Genomic DNA, 19,942 nt, shown 5'->3' with positions numbered 1-19,942 from the left:
GTGTCTGCAAATACTTTCTCACCAGTTCATTCCAAAAATTCACTAATTGAGTGAGGTTTGATTAAAATGCGAGGGGCATGCAGATAATGTACTATTGGGGAAATTTAACCATCTTATTTCATTCTCACTTTGTACCGTACGTTCTATACATGTAATTCCTGCACACAATATTGTTGGATGTACACATTTCTCTCTCAAATAGCCCTCCTCGTCACTCCTTCTCTCTGTCTATTTATTTTTTGTTTCTCATGTGTATCTGTCTCTCTGTACTCCCCTTCTTTCTACCTTTCTTTCTTTCTTTCGTTCTCTCCCTCTCTCTCTGCTCCAACCATCTTTTCCTGCTTTCTCTCTTAATTTGTTATTTTAGTTTTTGTATTAAAAAAAACAACTTCTATACACTGAAAGAAATTATTGACAAACGTTCACCGCACTCTACAAAATATCATTTTTACACAGAGTAATCACAAACATTGAACTATTTGACATGGTACGGATGAACTTTGACCCCATGAAGAGGTCAGCGTACTTACTTTTCACATGGGATTGTCCTCCTGTTTGATTCAGAAGCCGAAGTTCAGCCGTGGCCTGACACGACCATGTTCTGCAAAGCCAGGAGGGAAAAAGAAAAAGAATCCATGATACGTTGAACTTGCATGTTACATGAGAATGCCTAAAATTATACATGTAAACACTCAAATTTGGATGTACATGTATTCAGACCAATTCACATTTTATATGTAACTTCCCTTTTTAACTTACAGACATTTCCATGTATCGGAAATTGAGAGACCTTATTATGTATTCAGACCAATTCACATTTTATATGTAACTTCCCTTTTTAACTTACAGACATTTCCATGTATCAGAAATTGAGAGACCTTATTATGTATTCAGACCAATTCACATTTTATATGTAACTTCCCTTTTTAACTTACAGACATTTCCATGTATCAGAAATTGAGAGACCTTATTATGCATTCAGACCATATCACACTTAAAACTGAACATCAATTGGGGAATGCATGTATTCAAATACCACAATTCCTACATGTCCATACTGTACCTACATTTTTGAATGAATCTCCCTTCAACAAACTGCAAGCTAACATTTTTAGATGAAAAGTAGACAAGGGTGTATATTACATGTACGCATACTAAAAACTGAAAACCTAACCTCTCTGTTTAACTTACTAAGATAACCATACTAGATATTTACAGATGATGATGATGATCCACAGCTCTTGTATTGCGCCATTTATCTGTTTCAAACATTCAAAGACGCCCGCTCCTCCAATAGTAATGGAATATACATTTGCTTGATTTTTTTTTTGGTTTTTAGGCCTGACTTGTAGCTTTCTAGCTTGTTCGTGTAAAGTATCTCACATTTGAAAATCAACCTCACTTTCAATTAACTTCTATCTCAGTACATGTATTCTCCAAATCCAAAATTTACAAAAACCTTTATTTGGGTTTATGCAGATGGATTCATAATGTAAGTCATAGATGTGGATACATGCAGACCAAATAACATTGAAATTAAACCAAATTGTTTAACTTACTGTGAATCGGATTCTGCATTGCACTGTAAGAAGAAGCCCAAACTTCGAGAGCTGCGCTCAGCACTGTTGTGACTCGTCCGGGGCATTGCCATGATTTTCCTGTAAACAAAAATAATAATGAATGAGTAAATGAATGAATAGATGAATAAATAAACATAAATAAATGAATAGATAAATAAATAAATAAATAAATGAAAAGATGAATAAATAAATAAACAAACAAATAAATAAATAAATAATCAACATACATTCAATTATGATGTATCAGGTTCCAGCCATCAAAATGTTTTTCGCACACTGAAAAATATTTTACCTTCAACAGACAAACATAAAGTGATGTACATTTTGCATTTATTACTGCAATGTTTTATTTTTTCTCTTTATTCAAAAGAGCACAAAGAATTCCGGCAGAAACTGAGCTATGTTCTTTACACACTCCATTTCATTTGCCAGCTGGTGGATACGAGTCTTGTTTTCATTGACAGAGGACATTGACTTTATGTATAATTTGATATTTCAAAGGTCTGCACCTACTGGGACTTTGAGAAAGACCTCGTAAAATTATAAATTTCTTTCCATCTGGGGGCAATGTATGTACACTTCCAAGATTAATGTGAGTGGAGTAATTTCTCCAGGGTAAAGCAGGAAAATAAAAAGCCTGCACAGAAGCTTGCATGTACATGTCACACAAATATTACAGCGCAACATTTTATGTACATGTATGTAAATGTACATGTACATTATGTACATGTAAACATGTATACAAGTGAAAATATACATGTTCTTTTGGCAGACTACGGACCAATTATGCAACAAACATTTTTATTATTAATGAGAGTGATGGAGTAATTGCTCCCGGGAAAATGAGGAAATAAAAATTCACATGGACACATGCATGTACATTTTTAGTACATGTCATACAATTGTAACAACATTGGGTACAAAGGTGTAAATATCATATAATTTTTATATGTAAACTATTTTTTTAAATAATGATTTTAAAATGATGAATACCTTGGCTTGCCTTTAACATATGTACATTTAGGGAGATTCCATTCACTTGAGAAAAAAAAAATTCTTGACCTTTTGCTTAATAGTTTCATCATATACAGTGTTGTGATACCAAATGTAGTACAAGTACATGTATCTTGTCATATCAATGATCAATTGCATACATTATGTACATGTACATTTGCCCCGCCCCCTTCTTGCACCATGAGATCAAGCCAGAGAGAGAAAGCATAATGACAGTCTGGCAAGAGTTAATCTACATGGACAGTATGTCTGACATATACATGTAGTATCTATCAGACCATGAATTTGACTTGCAGCAAGTGCAGTGTATCGTGAAAAAGCTCATTAGCCAAAGTACACACTTCAGGCTGGATAGATCACCCCCTCCCCAAACTAACTCGCTCTCTCTCCCCCTTCCCCTCTCTCTCTCTCCCTTTCTCTTGTTTTCCTTCTCTCTCTCTCCCTCTTTCTCATTTCCTTTCTCTCTGTCACTTTGTGTAATAAACTTCAGAGGGATTTTAACAGACTTGTCAGTTATAATAGTTGGATAGACTGGCTGGCTTTCTTTCCCCTCCTCTCTTTCTCTCTATCTCGGTCTCTTTTCCTCACTCTCTCTCTCTCCCCCTCTCCCTGTCACTTTGTGTGCATTTCAGAGGGATTTTCACAGACATGTCAGTTATATTTAACATGGATCTAACAGGTCCATGGTTATAATAGCCGGCTGGAGTGGCTGACTTTTTCCTCTCTCTAGCTCCCCCCCCCCCCCCTCTCTCTCTCTCTCTCTCTCTCTGCCTAAATGCGCAATTACATCACACTGCAGACACATCAGTCATAAAATTATCATCATAAAGCACAGCTTAAAAGACAGACTGACCTAGATGGATGGGTAGGTTTGTAACAGCCTAGATGAATAAATAAAATTAAGTGACTATACATGTACATGTAGGTATCATCAGTACAGAAATAATGACCACTGGGTATCTATCTGTCATATCTGATTCTGTAACAACATTTTACAAAAAAATAAAAATACAGTATTTGTCTACAGGAGTTGATTTCTTGCATGGATTTGTACGTTTTTTTTCTTCATGTATTCATCTTGAATTTTTAGTTGAATCTCTTTTCAGTTTCCCAAAGCTCTTTTGAAGCTTTCCAAAGCTAAATTGCTTACTCCTGTGAGGCTGTGTATTTGTATCTTTTTTCACACTGGTCTGTAATTTTAAATTGTCTCAAATTGGCAACTACATGTAAGTCACTATTAAGGAGAAATACAAAGTGAAGAATCAAGGGTTGTTAACAGAGGATGAGAAAGGAGAAAAGAGACGCCAACAGATGGGTGTAGGAAAAGAGAAAGAGAGAGTAGAACAGAGGGCAATGAAAGATAATTTAAAGCAAAAGGAAATAGGGAGGAGATGAAATGGAGAGAGACACAGCCATATCAGACAGATGTAGTGATGGAGATCAGTAATTTTGAATTGTCTCAAATTGGCAACTAAGTCACTATTAAGGACAAATGCAAAGTGAAGAATCAAGGGTTGTTAACAGAGGATGAAAGAGGAGGAAAGGGACGCCAAAAGAGGAGTGTAGGAAAAGAGAAAGAGAGAGTGGAGGAGAGGGCAATGAAAGATAATATAAAGTGGGAGAGACTATGAAGTGAAAGGAAACAGGGAGAAGAAGAAGATAAAACGGAGAGAGACACAGCTGTCCCCCAAACAGGCCGCCATGTCAGACAGATGCAGTGATGAAGAGCGCAATGCGTCCAGCAGACCTACATATATATATGTACTACACACCATGCAGAGAGTCTCACGTCCTCGTCGATAGAAACAGATTCATATTAATGACTCTGGATTGGGGGTGTCTACATGTATGTATGTCCATTAACCTCCGGAGGTAGAGAGAGCCTGTCATAGATCAAGTGTAGGGCACAGGTTTCTCTCAAATTAAGGGGAATGTCATTTGATGTCACTCATTTTATGCTGCTTCGGGTGCATCGCAAAGTATAAAATGCACACATTCTTTCCCTTTTGTCTTCTCGTTACATCATGTACAGTAACTACATGTACAATGTGGCCTTTGATTTTGATGAAATATGATGCATAATAAATATTTTGACAAATCAACTACATTATCATCACTAAAATCTAATCTTGTGACTACTCACTTTTATTTAATGTTTTATTGATAATTGAGGCCTAATTACTGTAGGCCTAATAATTGTTAAAACTTGGTACTACATGTAGTGGTAATGAACATCCAAAGAAAAATCAACTATTGCCTGTCTACCAATTTCACAAGTCCTACATTTCTGGACATGGTATGTCTGCATCATAGTGACGAAAGTATACAAGTTCCAATTTGAACAAGTTTCCATTACAATGAGCCAAACTAACAAATATATGAGCAAATATTAATAACCATGCAAAAAAGAAAAAAGCATTCATTATAATAACCTGACAGACATTTAACATATACATGTAGGGAGATGAAAACACAACCCCATGTTACAATAAATTTCCCTCGAAAATTGCCAACACTCACTTTAAAATGAGCGGACTTTGTACATGAACATTCAGTTTACAATACAGTGTACATGACAAGCAATTAAACCACACAAATCATTTGTAGGGAGCTTATTCAATATGCTGTACATGTAAATATGTTTATAAATATGTTCTTTCTTCTTCTTGTTAAGCCCAAATGAATATTCACCTATAGGTATCTTTGACTTCTCACTTTCACAGTGATTTTAAATGCTTTGAGAACCAAAAGGTCTTATACACTGTACATGCACACCATACACATCAATTAATATTACACATGGGTCCTACTGCCTCTCAAGCGACCGAAACGCTACATATCACAGCGATAGCTTGAGGTTTCCTGCACACACCCTTAGAGTACCTTCCTCCCCCCTTGGGCGTCCACTTATAGCTAGCTGACCAACGACCGAGTGAGCAAATTGATATTACAGAGTATAGCCTGGTGCCAAGGAGTTTTATCACTATTTCAAAACGAGCTAAATCAAGGAAGCTACATGCACATGTATGGGTTAATGCAGAGATGCCAACCTTCTTTAAAAAAAAAAGTATTCTTAAGAGCAAAAAACAGTATTTTTGAAAAAATATCTCAACTTAACATATCGCCCAATCGAGCAGCTTAAAAAAACCCGGCAGTACCACGTTTACGTACCCGGATCGGAGCGCGACGTGCATACATTACATGTGGGTTGTTCGCAATGTGCGCAGTTTGGGGCCCGTATCACAATCCTGCGTGCATTGATTGAAGATGTAGGTGCATAATACACTTACGACACAAAGCCCATGATCAGAAATTAAGAAAAACGTCACTAAAAAAAATTAAAAAAATTAAATAAAAAAATAAAAAATTAAAAATAAAAAAAATAAAAAATAAAAAAAAACGTAACAAAACATACAAAAAACGTACGGCCGTATTCATAGCGAAAAAACGGAACAAATACGGCAAAAACGGAACAGTTGGCATCTCTGTTAATGTGAATATATATCTCTCTTTTAATAGTATTTTGAATACATCTAGTCATCTGATTGGTCAAAATTTGAGTCGTGATTTCAGCTTATACATGTAGCTAGCTGACCAACGCAGAGCGAGCAAATTGATATTACAGAGTAGCCTGATGCCAAGGCAGAGTGAGTTTTACCATTTACAATTTCAAAATTGAGTTCAGCAAGGAAGCTACGGGTATGGGTAAATGTAAGTCACTATTACATCATTAAAGAATAATTCACTCTAAAACTTTAATCAGGGATTACTATTTAGAATAGATCAGAGGGCCTGAAAATCACCTAGAATGAGCTATTTTGTACAGCCTAAACTATGGTTTGAAAATAACTCACCAGGGTCTGAATTCAGGCTATTGCCTGAACACTGGCATCCCTGTTTAATCACTTTAATGATTTGAACATTTTGATATGTTTGATGATTACATGAATGACTTCTAGCTTTCAAAGACATGTTTTTCTTCTGCTCTTTATGTTTGGGATCCTACCGACACTACTTCAGATTTTTCAGGGAATAATTTTCCTGGTATCGCATCGCAATTTGCTATGCATTTTTGCATGACTGCTATACAAAATATCTTTTGTGTAGCAGTTTTCTTCCATAGAAATGTACAGAATTTCATTTGAAATATTTATCCATCGCCTGAAATTGCTAATCAAAAAATTTGAGGAAAATTATTCCCTGTTTTTCATATGCTTCCATCTGCTGTTCACAACGTCTCGATGTGTCCACAGCAATGTCCCACAATGCACCACCAAATGCATGAGTGATGATGCTTGGGTAATGGGAACAGGAAATCACTTGATGTACACCTTCACCGAATGAGGGCACAATTGTAATACTTTACATTACAGCAGTGGTAGCGATGTCTATAATACACTACTCTGCTTTTAAAAGCTCTTTATTGTACATACTGAAATAGCACACCAAAAAGCAATTTAGCAAACTGAGTTGACTAATCATTGCACTCACTTAACATTCATGAACAGTTCACATATGGCTTTGACACAAAGTCATTTTTTTTCATCTGTATTGTTATCCATTGAAATGCCTCACATTTTGGGATGATAATTCAATGTCTCATAATAACAAACATATTAACATAATTCATGATTCTTCCCCTTTAAAAGCGGCCAGTTGAAAGTGATACCTCATCTCTAATGCAGACACCATCATACTTGAATGGAAAACTAATTTGTAATTTGGCTTTGGAAGCCAAGATACTACATCAAGGGGGTATTTCACAAAGACTAAGATCAACTTTAAGTTGGACTTAACTATGACAGGCCATCCTTGCCACAGGTCGCTCTCACCATTGGTCTCTCAATTATGATCTTTAGATAATATTTTTTCCTTCAATAATGGACTATCAAAAAATGTAAATCCTGTAGATTTGTGACAATTTATACATCCTTTCAGAGAACAACGCCAGTAAATGGTTAGAGAAAATAGTGGCATGAACGGCCTGCCATAGGTAAGTCCAACTTAAAGTTGATATTAGTCTTTGGGAAACACTCCACTGGAGGGCATTTCACAAAGCCTTTTTTCAATGACAAATGACAAAAATTAATGACAAATCTGCTGATAGCCAATCAGAAGCAAGGATTTCAGTAGCTTATAACAAAAATTGTCATTTGTCACTGATGACAAGTTTTGTGAAATGCCCCCCTGGACAAGTTGCTACCGTAATTAACGTTGTATAAACTGCCCTCATGTATTAACCACACCCCCTTTTTCGCCCTTTAAAAAAGAAAAAAAAAAAAAAGAAAAAAAAATTGCCTAGATTTTTTTTTTTTTTGTAAGATCATTAATGTAAATTAAAAAACAGTAGGGGACCTAGGATAGAACCTTGTGGTACACCATGTAATAGAAGAAAAATTGGAATTATTATTATAAACTATTGAGATCTATCAGAAAGATTACTTTCAAACCAAAATGACAGACAAATTTGAGTGTTGTTCTAGTTTCTGAATGGTGAGTCAACACACCGATTACCGAGCTGGGAGACATTGCCAGGCATAGCGCCAGGTGAAAATCGAACTTTAAAAAAAAAAAAAAATAAATAAAAATTTTTTTTTTTTGGGTGTACAGTGTATAAGCCGCACCCCCCCGACTTTGAATTTTTTTCGGCGGCAAAAAGGTGCGGTTAATACACCGTTAATTATGGTACTCACCATGGCAAGTTCCTGACGGTGATGGACGTACTGAGTGAAGTCTCCTTCAGCTTGCTGATGTTGTTGACTGTGTGGCAGAAGGTGGCTTCCGAACGACTGCCATCTGAGAGAGAGAGAGAGAGAGAGAGAGAGAGAGGAAGAGTATCAATAAATGACATATCATAGGTTGGTAAATTTGTACGGTGTTCAAGTGCTTATCTTCATGGCATGGGAAACACAAATCAATAGCAATCCTTTACGGAACCACAATGAATGAAATAATTTATAAAGCGTTTGAATGAACATGTATGTCTTCAATCTTTTACGGTTTCCAATTTATAAATATGAACACAAAATTCAAATACCACATTTCGTATAGAGTCAGTAAATTTTGGGTTGGTCATTTCATCTCCTTATCTCTTGGTCAAATGCATCTTCCTCAGTATGAGATTGAAATCAGCCGAATTAGAAAATGAGAAAGACAGTTTCCTCCGACACACTTCTACATGTACATGTACATTTAGATGTACTTTGGAGACATAAATGGCTCATATTGAAAATAGTTTCAGTGTACCGTAGTGTACCGTAGTGTACATGTATGCAACGGCTTTGCAGCTTTCTTTGTTTCTCCCCTCCTCCCCCCCCCCCCCTTCCTCCTCCCCTCCCCTCCCCTCCCCTCCCCCCCTCCCCTCCCCTCCCCTCCCCTCCCCTCCCCTCCCCTCCCCCCTTTTCTGTCTCCTTTTTTTTTTAGGGGAAGGGGGGGGGGGGTCACCATGTAAGTTGGGGCTTGGGGTACTGCATTTTTTTTTTATAAAGAAAATAATTGGAAAAGATACATATTTTATGTAAATGGCTTTATCATGAAAATAGCTTCATTGTATCAATTTACATGTACCTGTATTGCGGTTGTGTTTTCACTTTTGGGGTGTTAAATCTTTTCCACAAGAGTAAATAATTAAAGGAAAGCTAGACCTTTCCCATGCACAAATACAGCTAGTCCATAACAATAGCATTATCACTATCATGGTAAAAAATTACAATTGTATTTTTATAAGGTCAAACTACATATAGCTTTGGCTACGATCTTAGAAAGGAAGTCCACTATTCTCTGGTTGGTTTCAATAAGCAGTGCTCAGTGAAAGATTGAGGGAAATTTGAGAATATACTGCACATGTATGCAGGACATTGATAATTCAAAGAGACTACATATTGTAAATAATCAAAAATAAACTGGCAAGACTTGATACCAGGGACTTCCCTTTAGTAATTTAGTTAATTCTTCTTTTTGAATTTCAAACAAAGTTTATAGAAACTAAAGGTGTCATAGTCGAGTGGTTTAAGCACTTGGCTAGAAATGCAAAGGTCATGGATTCGATCCCTGACATGGCACTAATGTCCTTCGGCAAGGCATTTATTTAAATGTATATTTGCCACTCCATAACTAGGAGAGAAATGGGGACCTGGTAGAATGACAACAGCCTTTGTGTTTTAGTAACTGCCATACACCCTCACAGTGACCATATGGTAGGAATGCTCCCCAGGGAGTGGAGATGGTGCACAGAGTGGAGACGGTGCACATTGTACACATATGAATCCTATGAGCCAGGCAATATTTTCTGTAAAGCGCTTAGTGATGGTATTTTTTGTATTAAGTGCTCTATAAATACAGATTAATATCAAACTGTTCAAAAAAGAACTCACTTTGTAAGGGCTCATATTAGATTTTCTTTATAGGAAAAATTTCCACAACCTCATCAACTTGTTCACTGATCACTGATCAAATGGTACCTGTATACTTTACATGTACGAACAAATTCTAATTGATCATTGATCAGCAAAATATAAATCAATTATTAATGATCTTTGCCATGGTATACGAGACGGCATGAAAGATTAAGGTACTGGGAAGCACAGTATTACATACACTGTACACATCTGTCCATACAACATGTAGCTTTGTATCTTCAACAATAAGATTGATGAACAACAAATCTAACAGAACCATACGATAGCCATGATTAGAAAGTCATCAACTACATGTAGACAGTCATAGCCGAAATACACCATGTACAATAGAGTCAGTCATTCATTGGAAGATAAGATACTGACCTCAAATTAATATCAAATTATTATCTTAATTATTCAATCAACTGATGGAAGATATCATTACCATTCTGTTCTGTTGTACTACCAAAACAACAAGTCTATAAATACATGTACATGTACATATACATGTAGATATACATGTAGAAGGGAATTAGCATTTAAATATAATCTTGAGCTCTGGCATCTGGTATGGGTTTCCTATTTTGAGAGAAAATTTATAAGATTTATTCTGGATTGTTTATCCTGCAGTAGATTGGTTGTTTGAACTAGTGAAATAAAAACAAACGCACAAAAACTTACTGGGCATCATCTTTGATAAAAACCACAACTTCCATTTGCACATAGTGACCTGTGTTAAAGGTACTATGTCCCATTTGCCGGCCAAAAAAATGAAAAAGTTAAATTCCAACTGCATTTGAAAGATAATACTAATTTAGAACTTCCCTAAAAAAGGTGGGGCTTGAAAATGTCTTCAAGTGGGAAAAATAACGACTATCAGTTGTCAAATCGACTTTAGGGCTATAGAGCCCAAAAGTAATAGTCTTGATTTTCAGACAATTGTACCGAATGGTCATACGTTTTAAGCTGCGCAAAGATTCAATCAGTTTAATCTTGGCCATCACAAGAAGTGGGTTATTGATGTAGACAAATGCTCATGTACCCTTTACAACTCTTTTCATGTATGTTATTACCAAAGAAGAAAAAAAGCCAGTCAGTCACTCAATAGTGTCTGACAGTGAAGTCTAACAAGTAAACGGGTTTCCTTGCATAATTTGAATATGAGGACACTGCTAACATTTAAATTTCACAGATAGGATATACATGACATATTCATAATTCCTGCAAAGTTCTACAGAATTTGAAGTTGGCTGCAAGAGGGACATAGTACCTTTAAGTACATGGTGTCTGGCAGACATGTACCAATACCCGGATTTCCTCATGTTTCTTTGATCAATTGCTCATTACTCAGCCACTATAAATTTCCTACAAAAATATTTGGCAAATGTCATTTATTTGTAATCTTTAACATTCAGTGTAAGTTTGGTTGGATTCTGCAAGAATTTATTGCCTATATTTTCCAGAACTCAAGTTTATCTTAAGATACATTTATTCTAAACACCTGATTTTTAATGGTCTGATAAACATGACAAAAGATTTTATATCAAGATGTACGTTAATATCAAGTGGTCTTTTACCAACGGGCAAAATACAGTACTGATATTCTGAAATGTACATGTGCTGACAAATGTATATATCAGATATAAACATACATGTACATGTAGACTAGCTAGTACATTTCTTGAAGATGCCATTACTCTGTGCAAGTTTTGATGATAAATGCCTACATTACATGGACGTATTCCCACTGGGCACTTAGTCTGGCTCTTCCAACATAAATTGGTGCTTCCATTTCCCCCATGTAAGCTAATTGGTAAACACAAATTTACGAGATGCTTTCAGTGACATAGGCCTGCATGTGATGTGAATCACATTATGTACAAACTCAAATTCTCTTGCAAGACTATCTACAGTGTACATGAGCATGACTGCATGAGTGTCACATGTACACGTGAAATCGACATAAACACATGAAGACCTGAACAATTGTGCATGGCAGAAATGAACATCCGTGCATAGCAAACTATGAAGTTCTACCTCCTCCTCCACTCGCATGTACATGTAATGAGATAAATACATTTTGATGAAATAAACTTACATTTACAGATGTAACTACCTGACAGGCTGTTACAAAGTATACTTTAAAAAAAATTGAGACTGATAACATACATGTACATACATACATACAGACCAACATGTAAATTAATATATAGGCCTTCACATAATGTTCAAGTACATGCACCTGCTTTATTCATCTTCAACTCACATTCTCTATTATCGTTTTATACATGTACAGTGTACATTGTATGCCTCCAAATTGCACAATATTCCAAGTGCTTCTAAAGAAAAAAAGTAAATAAAATGAAATTTCTTTCTTGCCTAATCAGACAAGCCTACATGTGCATGCATTATACAGTGTGCTATCCTCCAGGGATCAATATATTCAGGGCAATTACATTTGTACATGTGTAGCACTTTACACTGTAATTACACTGCCTACAGTATATTGTAGGTAAATCGAAAACAAGTATTTTTCATATTATGTTGTTACTTGGCAATACAAGAAATTCAATTCAAATCATGAATTAAATACAAATTATAGGCCTTTGTTTATTAAAATAGCACTAGAGTATTGAAGTCAATGTAGTTCTAAATTTTTTCACTGTATTAAGCCAATTTCAGATAAAAAATAATGGCTTCTTAAATAGTGCTTGCATCTCTAATGTTGTGAAGCTCATAGGGCTTGGACAATATTACCCAAATTTAAGCCGAGCTGCTCGGGTTGTGTGAGTGGCAAATCTAGATTAACATCTTGCCGAAGGATATCAAAGCTGTGCTAGAAATGTGGAACTCAAACCATATACATGTACACTGTAGTACTTTGCGATCATCAACCCGATGACTTAACCAGTCTAGACCTTGTGATATTTGACAAGATATATTTCATATGTCCATTGGAATTAAACACAACAAGATATAACACTTTCTATACTTGTGTAATTAGTGTAATGGTAAATAGGCACCATTATGTGTCAATGAAAAATGAAACTGTCATTGACCTGTTCAAAGCGAGATACATGTACATGTACAGGTAATGTACATGTAGTGTTGGTGTGTTCTTTTCCAGTCATTCATAAACAGGTCCTGTGAGCTGAGTGACCTTTGAAACTACTTGGAAATGAATGGACGTTTTTTAGTAGAGTAGGTGAACTTTGAACACTGTAGAATGGGCATGTTCTGACAAGTGCATGCTATTATTAAAACGTTAAAGTACATTTACTTGTAAACAAAGCTAAATTCATATCAGCAAATCATTCACCATCCAAAAACATCCTTCAAAGGCTGCCCTATATGTGTAATTATAAGTCTATGTAGTAAGTAATAATTGGCACAACACGTGCTTCTTCTCCTTCTCTTCTTCTCCTCCTTTTCTTCTTCTCCATTTCTTTTTCTTCTCCATTTCTTTTTCTTCTCCTTTTCTTCTTATTTACCTCCTTCCTTTCCTCTTCTCAGGAAAATTGAAATTCAGCCCCAATTTTGCATAATGATTAAATTGACATTAAAATCAGTAGGAACTAGATGGAATTTTGACTGCGCGCAGTCGAAAATGATGCCTCCGCCATAGAGCAATTTAAACAAGTTTGGAGTTTAAATCTCCAGTGGTTCTTGAGATATCATGATAACAATCTCAATGTATGGAATTTCATAAGTTGACCTCTGTAACCCTTGACCTTAAACCTACGTGCTCCAAAATCTAATCAGATTGTCTTCCTATGGTGATACACACTATCATTAAGTTTGAAGTTTAAATCTCCAGTGGTTCTTGAGATATTATGATATGGTGATACATACTGTACTATCATTAAGTTTGAAGTGAAAATTCTCCAGTGGTTCTTGAGATATCGCGATAACGATCTCAATGTATGGAATTTCATAAGTTGACATCTGTGACCCTTGACCTTTGACCTACGTGCTCCAAAATCTAATCAGATTGTCTTCCTATGGTGATACACACTATCATTAAGTTTGAAGTTTAAATCTCCAGTGGTTCTTGAGATATTATGATAACAATCTCAATGTATGGAATTTCATAAGTTGACCTCTGTGACCCTTGACCTTTGACCTACGTGCTCCAAAATCTAATCAGATCGTCTTCCTATGGTGATACATACTATCCTTAAGTTTGAAGTTTTTACATCTCCAGTGGTTCTTGAGATATCATGATAACAATCTCAATGTATGGAATTTCATAAGTTGACCTCTGTGACCCTTGACCTTTGACCTACGTGCTCCAAAATGTAATCAGATTGTTTTCCTATAGTGATACACACTATCACTAAGTTTGAAGTTTAAATCTCCAGTGGTTCTTGAGATATCATGATAACAATCTCAATGTATGGAATTTCATAAGTTGACCTCTGTGACCCTTGACCTTTGACATACGTGCTCCAAAATCTAATCAGATCGTCTTCCTATGGTGATACATACTATCCTTAAGTTTGAAGTTTAAATCTCAAATGGTTCTTGAGATATCGCGCTAACAAACTCAATACAAGGAATTTCATAAGTTGACCTCTGTGACCTGTGACCTTTGACCTACGTACTCCAAAATCTAATCAGATCGTCTTCCTATGGTGAGCTTAAATCTTAAATGGTTCTTGAGATATTGTGATAACGGTCAAACGGGACGGACGTACGGACGTACGGACGGACGTACGGACGGACAACCCGAAAACATGATGCCTCCGGCACCACCTTCGGTGGCGGAGGCATAAAAATATTAACAACAATAATAACAGCAACAGCAAAAATAGTGATGATGATAATGAAGAATTTAGAAAAAGAAAAAAAGGAAAAAAAAGGAGAAAAGAAAAGAGAAAGAAAGAAAAAGTGGGACTTCATTCAGTTGATACATTCCCCAAAAATATTTTGCCTTTTACCCTATAAAAGACGGAACACAGGGGCAGCATCACCCAAAATTATAGGTGTGTAGATTAAACCAAGATACACCTCCATACAAAATTTTAAAGAAATCCGTCAAGGAAGGTGGCAGTTATCTAGCATACACAAGAGTGTACACAGGACATCTATCGAAATATGACCTTTGACCCTATAAAAGACGGAACACTGGAGGCAGCATCACCAAAATATATAGGCTTATACATTATACAAAAAAACACCTTCTTTCAAAAATTTGAACAAAATCCAGTGAGAAATGTGGCCTAAAGAGCGCACAAAAACCATCCACAAAAATATGGCCTTTTACCCTAGAAGAAGGAACCCTGGGGGCAGCATATTATTGCTGTGGCAGGACTTGAACTGCCGACCTTGTGATCCAGTCCTGTGACATATCCACTCAACCATGACACCATATAGTAAAGTATCAGTTTACCAATTTTGTCCTCTCTTTGGGGTATTTCATCCAAAAAATGACATGAGAATTGAGAAATGACTTCTCTATCTAGAAAAACAACTGAGATAGATGTTGCACATGAAGATTACAAAGTTCATTCCCTGTACTCAAAGCACTCAAAAGTAGGCTAAATGTACTTGATCAAAATCTATACATGTAGTACCAAATAATTACCAACTCTTCTTAAGATTTAGTTTCAGTCTTTGTAGTCCACATATACACTGTACATGTTCATGTAAATGTACGCGCCTCATTTTCTCTTGCATTCTATCTGTCCCTCCCCCTTTTTTAAAAATTCTTCATATCTTGTGAATTGCTCCCCTGTGAGTTACTTTCTTCTAATTGCTAAGAAATTTATATTAACAAACAAATAATCTGTTTACTATGTCACTTATTGCAGATGCCAACAATTTGAGGCAAATATTAAAATTACTTGTAACTTACTAATTAAACAAAGTCCTACAGTTTCCAGGAAGAAATCCTTCGTAGATTCTTCATGTGTAGTAAGTATCAAGATGTACAGTCATTACCTGCTTTAGTGACCACCTGTCTACAAAGACCACATTTTATGTTTTTCCTTGGGCAGTTGCTGTAGACAGGTTTGACTGGAGGTAATTGTACAAAGTCTACAACATGTAAGTACATGTAACCCATATTTTTCCCAGACCAAGGATAGAATGGGCACAAACTTCAGACAAGACCCTTCCAATTTATTACATGAACAGGTACAGTATGCTATAAAAATCAATTACTTTTTAAAGTAAAGCAATGCTTCCTGCAGCCTTTCCCATATAGTGAGTGAACGGAGGAAAGTAATTTACATTGACAATTCAATCTACATGATGCAGGAGGTGGGGATCTATTGGTTGCCAGTTGACAAAAGGATTATCTTTAAAATTCTGTTACTTGTACATGTCATTCAGTTTACTCTCTTATTTCCCCTACATACCGAAGCAACTCTGTCTCCAAATACAATCCTACACGAAGTCTTCGCTCGTCATCAGACACGCTATTGCTTCATACTACACCTAGTATAAAACATACTTGGGGCGATCAGGCTTTCTCAGCCATGGGTCAGAAACTCTGGAATGAACTCCCTCTAAAAAATACGTAAACTGTCGTCAACAGAAAAATTCAAATCACAAATGAAAAGTTTTTTGTTTTTTTGTTTTGTTGTAACTATTGCAATATTCTAATTTACTATGTCTAGGACAATTTCGTTTTTGTTTTTTCTTTCTTATGTTTGTTACATGTATTTTTCTCTCAGCGCCATGAGCACCGAAAGGTGAACCTGTGCCCTATACAAGTAGCCACTACAGTGTATTATTATTATTATTATTATTATTATTATTATTATCATTTGATTCAAGATCTAGTAGGATAATCAGTTTGATTTAGTTACAGGATGTACTGAAATCTTACATGTGGTCGGTAACATGGGGGATAAAATAACTTGGACTTGTCTTCATGCAAGAAAAAAACTTTTTTTAAAGAGTCTGGTAGAAATGCGTAACCATCTACAATACTACAACAAGACCTACCTTCTTCCATCTTCTCTCCCTGTTCTGGATCGTCCGGCCCCGGTTCAGTGGTCAGGTCCCCATTCATGACCACAGGGTTCTCGTCCCTCCCACCACCACCCCCTCCTGTATCCACGTCATCCCCCAGGGGCTGGGTGGGGGACGTCTCCTCTTTGGTGGGGATGTTTTCGTTCGGTGCTGGAAATGAAAAAGAAAAAGATGTTTAAGTCAAGATTATCTGGCTAAATTCCCTTTAATGAACTGAGCAAAGGTCTCTCACAGATGCCGAGAGTATTACATAAGAAGAACTTTGCTGTAGCTCACAAGTTTCTGCTGATGCCAGGAGTGTCAAACATGGGCGCTATGAAGAACGCACTATTATTATTATTAGTAGTATGTAGAGTGTACAAGGGTAATCAACTTTGGGGTCAAGTCACTTCCGGAAAGGTTCCACAAAAGTGGAAACATTTTCACAGGGGTTCTGCCATTATGTGTGCATGGAACCCCTACGTCAAAGTTTCAAAATAGGGGGGGGGGTTAGGTTTTTAAAGTCAGGGCAGTGAGGGCACCCATGTGTACAAGACAACTGTTGAGCCCTGTCACCAGTGATGCAAAGAGATTACATGTATCTGCATCACAACAACCATGCAGGTTTCTGGTCAATGCCTAAATCTTATAAAGACAAAAGCATAAAGACAAAAGCATGAAGTTCCCAGCATTGATTAGACTATTGGCAAGGCAATTCCTACTCATTTGGCCTAGTTTTAGGGGTACAATTCAGTTAAACGCAATCCTGGGTCAAACTTTAACCACCAAAGTTCACATTTAACAAATGAAAATATGACCTCCTAGTCAGACTATTAAAACTTCTTTTGTTAAACCTTCATATTTTTAAAGCCTAAAATCAGCATCTGGTTTCAATTTCAATAGAACACAAGCCCATAAGTCCATATAAGTCCATATACTTGTATGTGTAGGTAGGGTCTACCCAGTTGGACTGTTAAGCTGATATTCCACAACCTAAATCAAAGGACTGGCCTCAGGCCTCACTTAAAGTAAACAGACATCCAAACCCCTGTCCCTAACTAAAAGTAAAAATGAAAGCATTCAATTGATATAAGAAAATTAAGAAAACACACTTCAGTTCTAGATAAGTACATGTAGATATCGACAGTTACATTTGAACAAGTTAAAAAATAAATGAAACAGTCAGTCAGCTCAGACAGTGACAGTGAGGAATTACATTTAGGTCTACAGCGAAGTTACACAGCATAGACCCGGCCCTAGTGTTAATAATTATTAATATTTACAGAAATCAAAACATATTTTTGAAACCCTCTTTCAATTAAATTTCATATTTCATTATCAGAGAAAAACATAATGGCAAACAACTTAATGAAGCAATACAATAAATTTTGACAAAGGTCATGCAGGTCACCATAATCAATGATTGGGTCGAGTATGACATGTTCATTGATGTTGTTGACATCTTTTCCACCCACGCAAAAACACCTTCTCATTCAACAACATGTTCAAACTTTGAACCCTGGACAAAAATATAAAATATGATTTTAGACCCACCCTCCTGTGTATCCATCTCCTCCGTCTCACTCTGAGGTCGTTCGTTGCTGGGGTAGTGGTTCATTGTGCCTGAGGGACTCTTGTTCGTCTTCTTCGATTTTTTCTTATCGGACTCTCTCAATTCCACGACCGACGTCGCCGAATCTGACCCCTTGTCACTGCCTTGCGACGAGGGTGCTTTTCGGGACGTTGGAGGCACCTTCACGTGCTTACTTGCGATCCGCCCAATCTCGGCTGATTTCCCCTGCTGGCAGGGGCCTTCTTCCGACACGACAAGCCTAAATATCAGATTTTGGGGAGTCAATCGGTATCGGAAAATGAAAAATACAACCTCATCACAATGGTTTCGCAAGGTGTATGCAGCCGCATTAACTCCATTCAATACATGGTGAATGATTATTGTCTATGTAAAAGTGCATAGGGAATCTGTGTGTGTATTATCGAATAGGGAGTGATGAGATAGCGCGCGACATATAGTCGCAAAATGGCGATTCGTGATGGATTATGGGATAGTACCTATTTGCTTCATAATAATGTTTCGTTCGAAGTTCCTCTCTTCTCCTCGAATTCTAAAAAAAGAAATCGCCGTTGCTCTTGTCATCGACAAAAGATCAAGTTTATTTGCAATAATATGGATTCAACTAGATTTTCATAATCTATTTGTAAAAAAGAACCACAATATCGCATATTTATAAAGAGTGTCCAGCGCCCATGACCCTCGAAATTACCCTAGGACAATACAGTCCTGGGACAATAACCACCCCCGGTCCACGTACCCTGATAATAAATGGTTTCATTAAAAGCATTTTTTTTCGGGGGGTAAATGTCCTCGGGGGTGGTTGATTGTCCGACAAGGAGGTAATTTTCTGGGGGGGGGGATTTTCAAGGGGGAGTAATTATGTCCTCAGGGTGGTTATCCGTGGTAGGGGGGGGGGGGGGGTTCTTCTTCTTCCTCCAGTGAAGTGCTGCTTCAAGGTGATGAAGATAAACGCACTGGTTGTGTGTGTGTGTGTGCGTGTGTGTGTGTGTGTGTGTGTGTGTGTGTGTGTGTGTGTGTGTGTATATGTGGAGACTTTCACATAGGCCCAGTGGCGGATCCAGGGGTGGGGGCCGAAACGGCCGCAGCCCCCCCTATTGGCGGCGCAAAAAAAAGGAAGAAAAAAAAGAGGAAAAGACTGAGAGAAAAAAAGAAAGGAGAAGAAGAGAAAAAAAAGGAGAAGAGAAAAGAAAGGAGAAGAGCCAAGGAAAAAGAAGAGAAAAGAAAAGAGAAGAGAAAATATAAAGAAGAAAGCCTCTCCCCCCCCCCCCCCCCCCCCCCCCCCCTCCCTCCCACTCCGAGGTCGGAGGGACCGAATTTATGTTCCCAAAATTTCCGATAAAGAGGTACTTTTCACGCAACAAAGTCCGGCCCGTAATACACAAAAATCCGGCCCGTAC

The 19,942-nt window shown here is 37.0% G+C and overlaps 1 protein-coding gene across 3 annotated transcripts in view; it reads right to left on the bottom strand.

Moving 5' to 3' along the window:
* The window catches only part of LOC115918603 (ubiquitin carboxyl-terminal hydrolase 7-like), a 49,257-nt gene extending 30,268 nt beyond the window's left edge, over positions 1-18,989 (bottom strand). For 2 of the 3 annotated variants that reach the window (XM_030984731.1, XM_030984732.1), the window contains exons 1-5: positions 18,506-18,989; positions 16,946-17,122; positions 8,288-8,390; positions 1,560-1,658; positions 531-610 (exon numbers count right to left, since the gene is read on the bottom strand). In XM_030984731.1, coding sequence (XP_030840591.1) covers positions 531-610; positions 1,560-1,658; positions 8,288-8,390; positions 16,946-17,122; positions 18,506-18,569 — 523 coding nt within the window. In that variant the 5' untranslated portion in view covers positions 18,570-18,989. The remainder of the gene's footprint in view (positions 1-530; positions 611-1,559; positions 1,659-8,287; positions 8,391-16,945; positions 17,123-18,505) is intronic. The other variant, XM_030984733.1, reaches the window with a different exon arrangement.
* Between the last annotated feature and the right edge of the window lie 953 nt (positions 18,990-19,942).

Source organism: Strongylocentrotus purpuratus, unplaced genomic scaffold, assembly GCF_000002235.5.
Source record: "Strongylocentrotus purpuratus isolate Spur 01 unplaced genomic scaffold, Spur_5.0 spur5_scaffold_14, whole genome shotgun sequence".
Classification (NCBI taxonomy): Eukaryota; Metazoa; Echinodermata; class Echinoidea; order Camarodonta; family Strongylocentrotidae; genus Strongylocentrotus; species Strongylocentrotus purpuratus.
Note: the sequence above shows the minus strand (reverse complement) of the source record. Positions and strands in the feature narration are given on the sequence as shown.